Source organism: Malaclemys terrapin, chromosome 20 (genome assembly GCF_027887155.1).
Source record: "Malaclemys terrapin pileata isolate rMalTer1 chromosome 20, rMalTer1.hap1, whole genome shotgun sequence".
NCBI lineage: Eukaryota > Metazoa > Chordata > Testudines > Emydidae > Malaclemys > Malaclemys terrapin.
The window spans coordinates 4914988-4927228 of NC_071524.1; the positions used below are offsets into that span (position 1 = coordinate 4914988).

The 12241-nt window shown below is 43.3% G+C and overlaps 1 protein-coding gene across 1 annotated transcript in view; it reads right to left on the reverse strand.

Annotated features, from left to right (window-relative positions):
- The window catches only part of LOC128826342 (butyrophilin-like protein 2), a 251399-nt gene that overhangs the window by 3824 nt on the left and 235334 nt on the right, over nucleotides 1-12241 (reverse strand). The window contains exons 4-5 of the mRNA XM_054009588.1: nucleotides 8014-8355; nucleotides 4377-4661 (exon numbers count right to left, since the gene is read on the reverse strand). Coding sequence (XP_053865563.1) covers nucleotides 4377-4661; nucleotides 8014-8355 — 627 coding nt within the window. The remainder of the gene's footprint in view (nucleotides 1-4376; nucleotides 4662-8013; nucleotides 8356-12241) is intronic.

Genomic DNA, 12241 nt, shown 5'->3' on the forward strand with positions numbered 1-12241 from the left:
GTTCCCTAGTGTGCTTTCCTGAATTACTGTTAACATACGAACATAAGAACGGTCATACTGGGTCAGAGCAAAAGTCCATCAAGCCCAGTATCCTGTCCTCTGACAGCAGCCAATGACAGGTGCCCCAAAGGGAATGAACAGACAGGTTCTCATCAAATGATCCATACCCTGTCACCCAATCCCAGCTTCTGGCAAACAGAGGCTAGGGACACCATTCCTGCCCATCCTGGCTAATAGCCATTGATGGACCTATCCTCCATGAATTTATCTATCTCCCTTTTGAACCCCATTATAGTATTTGTCTTCACAATACTCTCTGGCAAGGAGTTCCAGAGGTTGACAGTGCGTTGCGCAAAAAAATACTTGTGGTTGTTTTAAACATGCTACCTATTACTTTCATTTGGTAGCCCCTTGTTTTTGTATTATGAAAAGGAGTAAATAACACTTCCTTATTTACTTTCTCTATACCAGTCATAATTTTACAGACCTCTATCATATCCCCCCTTAGTCACCTCTTTTCCAAGCTGAAGAGTCCCAGTCTTATTAATCTCTCCTCATATGGAAGCTGTTCCATATCCCTAATCATTTTTGTTGCCCCTTTTCTGAAACTTTTCCAATTCCAATATATCTTTTTTGAAATGGGGCGACCAAGTCTGCACGCAGTATTCAAGGTGTGGGGGTAACATGGATTTATATAGAGGCAAAATGATATTATCTATCTTATTATGTATCTCTTTCTTGATGATTTCCAACATTCTGTTCGCTTTTTTGACTGCCACTGCATATTGAGTGGATGATTTCAGAGAACTATCCACAATGAAAAGGGGAATGCAGTGGACGTGTTATTCCTTGATTTTAGCAAAGCTTTTGATACGGTCATCCACAGTATTCTGGCCAGCAAATTAAAGAAGTATGGGCTGGATGAATGGACTATAAGGTGGATAGAAAACAGTCTAGTTGGCAGCCGGTATCAAGAGAAGTACTCCAAGGGTCAGTCCTGGGGCTGGTTTTGTTTAATATCTTCATTAATGATCTCGAAGATGGCATGGATTGTACCCTCAGCAAATTTGCAGATGAACCTAAATTAGGAGGGATGGTAGATATGCTGGAGGGTAGGGATAGGATACAGAGGGACCTAGACAAATTAGAGGATTGGGCCAAAAGAAAAAGGTTCAACACAGACAAGTGCAGAGACCTGCACTTAGGATGGAAGAATCCCATGCACCGCTACAGACTAGGAACCAAACGGCTAGGCAGCAGTTCTGTAGAAAAGGACCTAGGGGTTACAGTGGACGAGAAGCTGGATATGAGTCAACAGTGTGCCCTTGTTCCCAAGAAGGCTAATGGCATTTAGGGATGTATAAGTAGGGGCATTGCCCGCAGATTGAGGACGTGATCATTCCCCTCTATTAAACATTGGAGAGGCCTCATCTGGAGTACTGTGTCCAGTTTTGGGCCCCATACTACAAGAAGGATGCACATGACTTATGAGGCAAGGCTGAGGGAACTAGTATTGTTTACTTTGCAGAAGAATGGGGGGACGGGGATTTGATAGCTGCTTTCAACTATCTGAAAGGGGGTTCCCAAAAGGATGGATCTAGACTGTTCTTAGTGGTAGCACATGACAGAACAAGGAGTAATGGTCTCAAGTTGCAGTGGGAGAGGTTTAAGTTGGATATTAGGAAAAACATTTTCACTAGGAGGGTGGTGAAGCACTGGAATGGGTTACCTAGGGAGGTGGTGGAATCTCCTTCCTTAGAAGTTTTTAAGGTCAGGCTTGCCAAAGCCCTGGCTGGGATGATTTAGTTGGGGATTGGTCCTGCTTTGAGCAGGGAGTTGGACTAGATCACCTCCTGATGTCCCTTCCAAACCTGATATTCTATGATTCTATGAATGACTCCAAGATCTCTTTCTTGAGTGGTAACAGCTAATTTAGACCCCATCATTGTATATGTACAGTTAAGATTATGTTTTCCAATGTGCATTACTTTGCATTTATCAACATTAAATTTCATCTGCCATTTTGTTGCCCAGTCACCCAGTTTTGAGAGATGCTTTTGTAGCTCTTCGCAGTCTGCCTGGGACTTCACTATCTTGAGTAGTTTTGTATCATCTGCAAATTTTGCCACCTCACTGTTTACTCCTTTTTCCCAGATCATTTATGAATATATTAAATAGGACCGGGGCCAGTACAGATCCCTGGGGGACACCACTATTTACCTCTCTCCATTCTGAAAACTGACGATTTATTCATACAATTTCTTTCCTATCTTTTAACCAGTTACCAATCCATGAGAGAACCTCTTATCCCATGACTGCTTATTTTGCTTGAGGGCCTTTGGTGAGGGACCTTGTCAAAGGCTTTCTGAAAATTTAAATATACTATATCCACTGGATCGCCTTTGTTTGCTTGTTGACCCCCTCAAGGAATTCTAGTAGATTGGTGAGGCATGATTTCCCTTTATAAAAAACACATTGACTATTTCCCAAGAAATTATGTTCATCTATGCGTCTGACAATTTTGTTCTTGACGATTGTTTCAACCAATTTGCCCAGTACTGAAGTGAGGCTTACAGGCCTGTGATTGCTAGGGTCACTGCTGGAGATTGGCATTGTATTAGCTATCCTCCAGTCATTTGGTACAGAAGCTGATTTAAATGATAGGCTACAGATGACAGTTCGTAGTCATGCAATTTCACATTTGAGTTCCTTCAGAACTCTTGTGTGAATACCATCAGGTCATGGAGACTTATTACTGTTTAGTTTACCAATTTGTTCCAAAACATCCTCTAATGACACCTCAATCTGGGACAGTTTCTCAGATCTGTCACCCAAAAAGCATGGCTCAGGTTTGGGATTCTCCCTCACATCCTCAACAGTGAAGACCGATGCAAAGAATTCATTTAATTCCTCCGCAATGACCTTATCGTCCTTAACTGATCCTTTAGCATCTCGATTGTCCTTTGGCCCCACTGGTTGTTCAACAGGCTTTCTGCTTCTGATGTACTTAAAAATGTTTTTGCTATTACATTTGAGTCTTTGGCTAGCTGTTCTTCAAATTCTTTTTTGGTCTTTCTAATTGTATTTTTACACTTCATTTGCCCGAGTTTATGCTCCTTTCTATTTTCCTCATTAGGATTTATCTTCCACTTTTTAAATGATGCCTTTTTGCCTCCCACTGCTTCTTTTACTTTGTTGTTTAGCCATGGTGGCTCTTTTTTGTTTCTCTTACTATGTTTTTTAATTTGGGGTATACATTTAAGTTGAGCTTCTATTATGGTGTCTTTAAAAAGTTTCCATGCAGCTTTCAGGGATTTTACATTTGGTACTGTACCTTTTAATTTCTGTTTCACTAACCTCCTCACTTTTGTGTAGTTTCCCTTTCTGAAATTTAATGCTACAGTGTTAGGCCACTGTGGAGTTTTCGCCACCACAGGGATGATAAATTTAATTATATTATGGTCACTATTACCAAGCGGTCCAGCTATATTCACCTCTTGGATCTGATCCTGTGCTCCACTTCTGACTAAATCAAGAATTGCCTCTCCTCTTGTGGGTTCCAGGACCAGCTGCTCTAAGAAGCAATCATTTAAGGTGTCAATAAACTTTATCTCAGCATCCCTTCCTGAGGTGATATGTACCCAGTCAATATGGGGATAGTTGAAATCCACCATTATTATTGAGTTTTTTATTTTAATAGCCCTTCTAATCTCCCTGAGCATTTCACAATCACTATCACCATCCTGGTTAGGTGGTTGATAATATATCCCTACTGCTATATTCTTATTATTAGAGCATGGAATTACTATCCATAGAGATTCTATGGAACAGTTTGGTTCATTTAAGCTTTTTACTTCATTTGGTGCTAGGCTTTCTTTCACATATAATGCCACTCCCCCACCAGCACAACCTGTTCTGTCCTTCTGATATATTTTATACCCTGGTATTACTGTGTCCCATTAATTTTCCTCATTGCACCAGATTTCTGTGATGCCTATTATTTCAATATCCTCATTTAATATGAGGCACTCTAGTTCACCCATCTTATTATTTAGACCTTTTTAATTTTAAGTGCCAGCAATCTGGTTCCATATTGATTTAGGTTCTGGTTTGGTTTTGGCTTATCATATTATTTGTTTCAAACAATAATATGGTAAAAGAGACCTGGGAAACTTTAGTGAGCACCAGCTCAGGTCTACATGGACTAATTAATATGCAACCCTTTAATGCACTTTAGAAATCACACCCCACTAATGTGTATTTGTGCTCCGTGTAGGCAAGCCTTGAATGGCATGGTTGGCCAGAGGCAGGTGTGTTTAGTCTTATTTTGTAAGTAAGAGCAGGAATATTTGCTTTGACGGTACAACATCTCTTACCAGAAATTGCAATAACTTTTTTGCGGTGCCTCTTCAGCAAGGGGTTTATTATAATGCAAGAGATAGTGTCAGAAGCAGTATCTGCTACCCTGAGTGTACTCTTGATTTGATACAGATCTGTCACATCTTTTTGGATTCTTGTTTCAGCCATAGCAGATATGTTTTGTTCTGTGCTGTCAGTCCAGCGTACTTCAGGTTGTGGGTACCACCCTTGGGACGTACATCTCAGAGTGATTGAATTATTCTGCTGATGTTCTGTAGTTAGGCGAGGTGCAGATCCAAAACCTAGAGTGAAAACCAATTTCAAAAAATGTTAAACAGGCTCAAGAACTAGCTAACAAGCCAAACAAAGAGTGCTAATGATCATAGAATCATAGAATCATAGAATATCAGAGTTGGAAGGGACCTCAAGAGGTCATCTAGTCCAACCCCCTGCTCAAAGCAGGACCAATTCCCAGCTAAATCATCCCAGCCAGGGCTTTGTCAAGCCGGGCCTTAAAAACCTCCAAGGAAGGAGATTCCACCACCTCCCTAGGTAACGCATTCCAGTGTTTCACCACCCTCCTAGTGAAATAGTTTTTACAGATATCCAACCTGGACCTCCCCCACTGCAACTTGAGACCATTGCTCCTTGTTCTATCATCTGCCACCACTGAGAACAGCCGAGCTCCATCCTCTTTGGAACCCCCCTTCAGGTAGTTGAAGGCTGCTATCAAATCCCCCCTCATTCTTCTCTTCTGGAGACTAAACAATCCCAGTTCCCTCAGCCTCTCCTCATAAGTCATGTGCTCCAGACCCCTAATCATTTTTGTTGCCCTCCGCTGGACTCTTTCCAATTTCTCCACATCCTTCTTGTAGTGTGGGGCCCAAAACTGGACACAGTATTCCAGATGAGGCCTCACCAATGTCGAATAAAGGGGAACGATCACGTTCCTCGATCTGCTGGCAATGCCCCTACTTATACAGCCCAAAATGCCGTTAGCCTTCTTGGCAACAAGGGCACACTGTTGACTCATATCCAGCTTCTCGTCCACTGTGACCCCTAGGTCCTTTTCTGCAGAACTGCTACCTAGCCATTCGGTCCCTAGTCTGTAGCAGTGCATGGGATTCTTCCGTCCTTGTTGAACCTCATCAGGTTTTTTTCGGCCCAATCCTCTAATTTGTCTAGGTCCCTCTGTATCCGATCCCTACCCTCTAGTGTATCTACCACGCCTCCTAGTTTAGTGTCATCTGCAAACTTGCTGAGAGTGCAGTCCACACCATCCTCCAGATCATTAATAAAGACATTAAACAAAACCGGCCCCAGGACCGACCCTTGGGGCACTCCGCTTGAAACCGGCTGCCAACTAGACATGGAGCCATTGATCACTACCCGTTGAGCCCGACGATCTAGCCAGCTTTCTATCCACCTTACAGTCCATTCATCCAGCCCATACTTCTTTAACTTGGCGGCAAGAATACTGTGGGAGACCGTATCAAAAGCTTTGCTAAAGTCAAGGAATAACACATCCACTGCTTTCCCCTCATCCACAGAGCCAGTTATCTCATCATAGAAGGCAATTAGGTTAGTCAGGCACGACTTCCCCTTCGTGAATCCATGCTGACTGTTCCTGATCACTTTCCTCTCCTCTAAATGTTTCATAATTGATTCCTTGAGGACCTGCTCCATGATTTTTCCAGGGACTGAGGTGAGGCTGACTGGCCTGTAGTTCCCCGGATCCTCCTTCTTCCCTTTTTAAAAGATGGGCACTACATTAGCCTTTTTCCAGTCATCTGGGACCTCCCCTGATCGCCATGAGTTTTCAAAAATAATGGCTAATGGCTCTGCAATCTCACCCGCCATCTCCTTTAGCACCCTCGGATGCAGCGCATCCGGCCCCATGGACTTGTGCATGTCTAGTTTTTCTAAATAGTCCCGAACCACTTCTTTCTCCACAGAGGGTTGGTCACCTTCTCCCCATGCTGTACTGCCCAGTGCAGCAATCTGGGAGCTGACCTTGTGCGTGAAGACAGAGGCAAAAAAATCATTGAGTACATTAGCTTTTTCCACATCCTCGGTCACTAGGTTGCCTCCCTCATTCAGTAAGGGGCCCACACTTTCCTTGATTTTCTTCTTGTTGCTAACATACCTGAAGAAACCCTTCTTGTTACTCTTAACATCTCTTGCTAACTGCAACTCCAAGTGTGATTTGGCCTTCCTGATTTCACTCCTGCACGCCTGAGCAATATTTTTATACTCCTCCCTGGTCATTTGACCAATCTTCCACTTCTTGTAAGCTTCTTTTTTGCGTTTAAGGTCAGCAAGGATTTCACTGCTTAGCGAAGCTGGTCGCCTGCCATATTTACTATTCTTTCTACACATTGGGATGGTTTGTTCCTGCAACCTCAATAAGGATTCTTTAAAATACAGCCAGCTCTCCTGGACCCCTTTGCCCTTCATGTTATTCTCCCAGGGGATCCTGCCCATCTGTTCCCTGAGGGAGTCAAAGTCTGCTTTTCTGAAGTCCAGGGTCCGAATGATCACCGCTATCATTACAGTTGCCATGTCGTATTGAATCTACACTGAACTATAATTTTGCATTTCCAAGTATCTTAAATTCATATAGAGCGATGTCCACCTCAAAAGATCACCAAACACTTCACCAGCTGATCCCAAACTGTATGTAGACATGACTTCGTCGTATGTATGTGACAGCTTCACTTTTGGGATGGCAGCAGGTTAGTCGGGAAACAGTATTTTCAGAAAAGGGGAGATCCACCTTTGTGCGGTCCATATTTTGGGCACATTCAGGGGCCCCGCTAGGTCCCAATGTAAGTCAGACCAGCATTAGGGCTATTCTAACTTACACTTTGTTTCCCATCGTCCCCTATGAGGCCTTGGAAGCAGAGCATAACCAAAGCACAGTGTGCTCCAGCCATACCCCTACCAGCACTTAGCCTACTACCTCTCTCCCACAACTCTGACATGCCCCTTACACCACGTCCGGAAGCAAGACCACTACAGAGCCCTTTCATGAGCTTTACACTGGCCAAGGAGACCTTTCTCTGTACAAGGGGTAATGTCAGCAGTTCATTTCCATGTAAAAGAGCCTTAGTGTACCTGAGAATCAGGCGCAGTGTGTACAAACCAGAGGTGGGCAGTGACCTCACAGTTCTGCAGGACTCTAACGTACTGCCTGGGTGCATGTGTGTGTGTGACGGGAGGTAATGGCCCAGCTTTGCCCCTGCACTTTAGTCATTTTATTGCTGTTGTACAACAGCAACACACACAAGGCAGGGGGATGAGGATTGACGTTGACACCAGCAAAAAGCCAGAGAAAAATGTATATGAGGTATCCATGTTGTGTGCCTACACTGTGTATAATTTGCATATACTATGTGAGATGGACAGCAAACTGCTGAATCTTCTCTGACTCCCAGTCCAGCACTTCCTCCGCCCACCTCCCATAACATTGCACACACGGGGGTGTTTCTCCTTCCCCTGCCAGCTGATGAACCCTCCCTGTTGGGAGGAAAGGATTAAATGGAAATACAGCTGCTACACACAGTGCAAGGCAATGGAGAATCAGCGCCACTGTGATCAGTGCAGCATTGTTCCCTGCCAGCAACACTTTTGTATCGACATCTCCATGCTTACCTGGAACAGTCACCTGGACGATGTCTTCTTTATAGACACCATCGCTTGTCACCACACACACATACCGCCCACTATCTTCTACTTGCACTGGAAAGAGCTTCACCCTCACGACTCCATTCTCATATCGTCCTTTGATCCTGTGCCGGTCCCCAGCCCAGCCCAGCTCAGTCCCGTTTTCTGTGCTATTGTAAAAATATAACGTCGTATTTTTGTTCCTTTCCAGTTTGTACATATGCACTTGAATGTTAGTGGGGACCTTTCCTATGAGATGGCAGGACAATGTCACAGCTTGTCCAACCAAGACAACTTCAGGAGCAACATGCACAGTGACAGTAAAATCACCTGCAAGAAAGGAAATAAATCATGATCACTGATTTTCTTCAAAAGCTTGAAATTGTTGTAGACAGAACAAAAGAAAAACTAGATGCAATTTCTAAGACACAACAACAGTGCTACGTTTCCTGGGAGAAACTCACCCCATCTAACCTAATTAACCCCCTTCAGAATGGAGAGAGTGTTTCAGCTCCTCGCTGATAGCTCAGCTATGCACAGATTTGAGCACGAGGTGGTGCAGACTGACCTTCTCAGGGGTTGGTGCAGGATGCATAGTCCCTCCTGAAGTTCCAGGCAGAGAAGGAACTTGGACCATCATTAAAGGTGTTACAGTGTGTTCCCCTTTTAGGGGCTGGCCAGCATGGGGAGGTGGACAGCAGAGCGAAGGCTAGACTTGGCCGAATTCAATCTTTAAAAAAAATACTTTGATGGATAATATCAGTCTATTTTTAATCATTTTTTCTGTTTTTAATCTACTGAAATTTTCAAGAGTTTTGCAGACTTATGGGTTTTACAAACTTTTTTATTTGTATCAATTTAAATTTTCACAGTTGCAGGAAATTACGGAGGGGCACACAATGGGGGTGGGTCAGACAATTAAAGTTTATAAGCATTAAAACACAAACTGTCAACTGCATTTATAAAAATTTTAGCATTAAGTCAAACTAATTTCTTACTTTGCATCTCTGAATATTTTAATTAGCAGTGATCGAAATATTTTTCAACAGTTTGTTTCTGTACAGTGAAATTGACATTTTATCGACATTTACTGATAAAAATCTAAGCCTAGTTATTGCCCTGTTTTCTGCCCAGCCCTTTTGTGTGGCTTATGCTCTGTAAGAAGTAGGAGGGAGGAGTCCCTGAGCATAGGAAAAGCAATTGTGGTCTCCAAGGTGACACAGCCTGTAGAGTTTTGTTGGGAAAACTCCCCCAGCCAGCCCGGCTGAGTTAGCCTTTCTGATCCCTAGGGAAACTCACCCCTTTTCAAATGCTCTAAGTCAACCTAAGTTACGCAAGTTACATTACATAGCTTATGTAACTTACATCCATGTAATTTATATCAACTTAACATGGTTCTCTCCCATTGATATAGTTTCTGCTTCTCATTCAGGTGGATTAATTAAGTCTACCAGAAAGCACTCGCCTATCGACTTATCACTTCTTCACCAGACCCATTAAATCAATGCCACTGCATAGATCACAGGGGTGCCGATTCAGCCCATAGTGTAGACAAGGCCTCAGTCACCACATGGCACCACTGCTCTGGGTGCTGGTTCAGGGCTGCCTCCTGCTGTCAGTGTGTCTGAGCCCTAGGGTGGGAGGCTACAGTTAGGATTTTGGTAGAGTTGTTGTAATCTGCACCTTGAGACTTCCCCACCCTCCTTTGTGGTGAGGGGAAATCCTGGGACCAGAAGCAGCCTCACTCCTGCCAGCAGCAATCATCAGCCCCTCTGCAGTGACTGAGGAGGCCAGATCCATCTCTGACCCTGAGGATCATTCACAGAGTGCACCATCTTTAATTAGATAGTCAGGGAGATTGTTTGTGAGATCCCCCAACTGCCTGAACTGTGTCCTCAAACCAGGGGGTAAGGGTGTGGAGATTTCACTACCTGCTGCCCATTAAACCTGTGGAGGGACTTACTGCCTTTTCCCACATATGAGTAGTTTGGGTGGCACTGAGCCCAGTTAGCCAAACTGTTAACTGCTGCTGCACAGAAGATATTGTGGTCACAGGCCATCAAGGGCTCCTACAAAGTACACAGACTAACAGAATACTAAATTTTATGTTTGTTATATTGGGTCATGTGATTGGAGAAATTCATTGGTATTATCTGTGTGTGCACAGGTGACCCTAAGAGTAAGGTTTTACCCTGTTATGTAATTTGTGTTATTTCTTGGGAGTCTCCAATTATCTGCCATGCAGGTGAGGGTTATCCTGGGTTAGAATGTCCATTTGGCAAATAATTCCAACTGACTGATATATTTGAAAACGTTACTTTCTGCTTGGGGAAATTTGTGGGCAGATAATGAGAGGGCAATCATCAAATATAGTGAAATATGCACTCAGCCCTAGTTATCACTAACAACCTAAGAAAGAAATTCCAATTCATAAAAGTAATGCAACATTAGCATGTGTAATGCAATCTAATAATGGTTGGAATTTTTTTTCCCTTCCATGAAGAGTTTTCATTCTATTCTTTTTTTGTTAAACCAAAACCCATTTTTTATAACAAGAGTCAGCAGGGTTGGGTTTTTTTAATTTTTTTTTCCTGAAAAAAATGGGATTTTGAGGTTTCTAATGAAACTTCAGAAAAATTTGATGGGGGCAGACACTTTCTACACAAAAAATAATTCAGTCAGACCCCCAATTTTCTACTAAAATAGTTCTGATGGACAATATTTTGACCAGCCTTCATACAGTGTGAGTGATTTGGAGCTTTTGGCCAAAATATTCAAAATAGGGAACTAAAGAGAGACTCTTACATAGAAGTCAGATAGTCTTATTTAGGTATGTAAATATGGCTGAAATTAATCCAAAATTTTATAACAATTGGAGACTGTGATGAGCTCTTCAGGTTTTGAGGGTGGTGTGTGTGTGTGTGTGTGTGTGTGTGTGTGTGTGTGTGTGTGTGTGTGTGTGTGAGAGAGAGAGCGGGTGTGGTGCGGGGGAGAGAGAGAAAAATACATTGGTGGTGGCAACAGTGGTTGTAGCCATTCTCTGATCTAAGGATACGTCTACACTACCTGCCGGATTGGTGGGTAGCAATCGATCTATCAGGGATCGATTTATCGCGTGTAATGTAGATGCAATAAATCGATCCCCGATTGCTCTCCCGTTGACTGCTGAACTCCAATGGCATATTGGGCTGCATTAGTAGGAGCATTGCCAGCAGATCGAGGGATTATTCCCCTCTATTCAGCACTGGTGAGGCCACATCTGGAGTACTGTGTCCAGTTTTGGGCCCTCCACTACAGAAGGGAAGTGGACAAACTGGAAAGAGCCCAGCGGAGGGCAACGAAAATGATTAGGGGGTTGGGGCACATGACTTATGAGGAGAGGCTGAGGGGACTGGGCTTATTTAGTCTGCAGAAGAGAAGAGTGAGGGGGGATTTGATAGCAGCCTTCAGCTACCGGAAGGGTGGGATGTTTTGGTGAACGTGATTTAAGATAAAAGCAAGTGGAAACAATGGGAAATAATCTTCCTCTTTCCAGAAGCAGACGCACTTCAGTCTGCCTGAACAAAGAAGAAGGTTCAAGTGTTGCTCTCATTTACACCTGTACAACCTCAGTGAAGCTAATAAGGGGCTAATGGGGTTAACAGAGGGCAGAATTTGCCCTGGATATTTTCACTGGGCTGAATGTGCTCCACAAAGAGAGAGACTGAGCTCCAGCCAAAGCCCCAGTCACTGCACCTTTACAGAGTGTGCCTCAGCCTGAACAACCCCATCACTCTTCACAAACTTTAAAAGAAAAAAAATCAACCAAAAAATGGACAAATATCACTGTTCTTTGTCGTTAATAGATGACGGCCATACTAACAGTGGCATAGTTCAGCAAAATGGCACATGAAGGACTCATTTTGTGTAGCAACTAATGAGTGCAACTGCCCCCAACTGCTCAGCGATAAATATGTTATGTTAATAAGATGGCAAGAAAAGAAAGAAAATATATGGAATTGCCACAGGACTCTATTTGCAGGAAAATGACAGTAACCAGCTGCACCTGTCAATATATTGCACTAGGGTTACAGGGTCCTTTACCTGTTCCAGTCCTCTCCTGGAGCCATCCCCTTCCTGGGCCCAAAAGAGCCCGTGTATCTCATGTATCTCTTTATTATGAATTTTAAGTTCACATATGAAGAGAAAACTATTCCATCATAACATTTGCTATTCT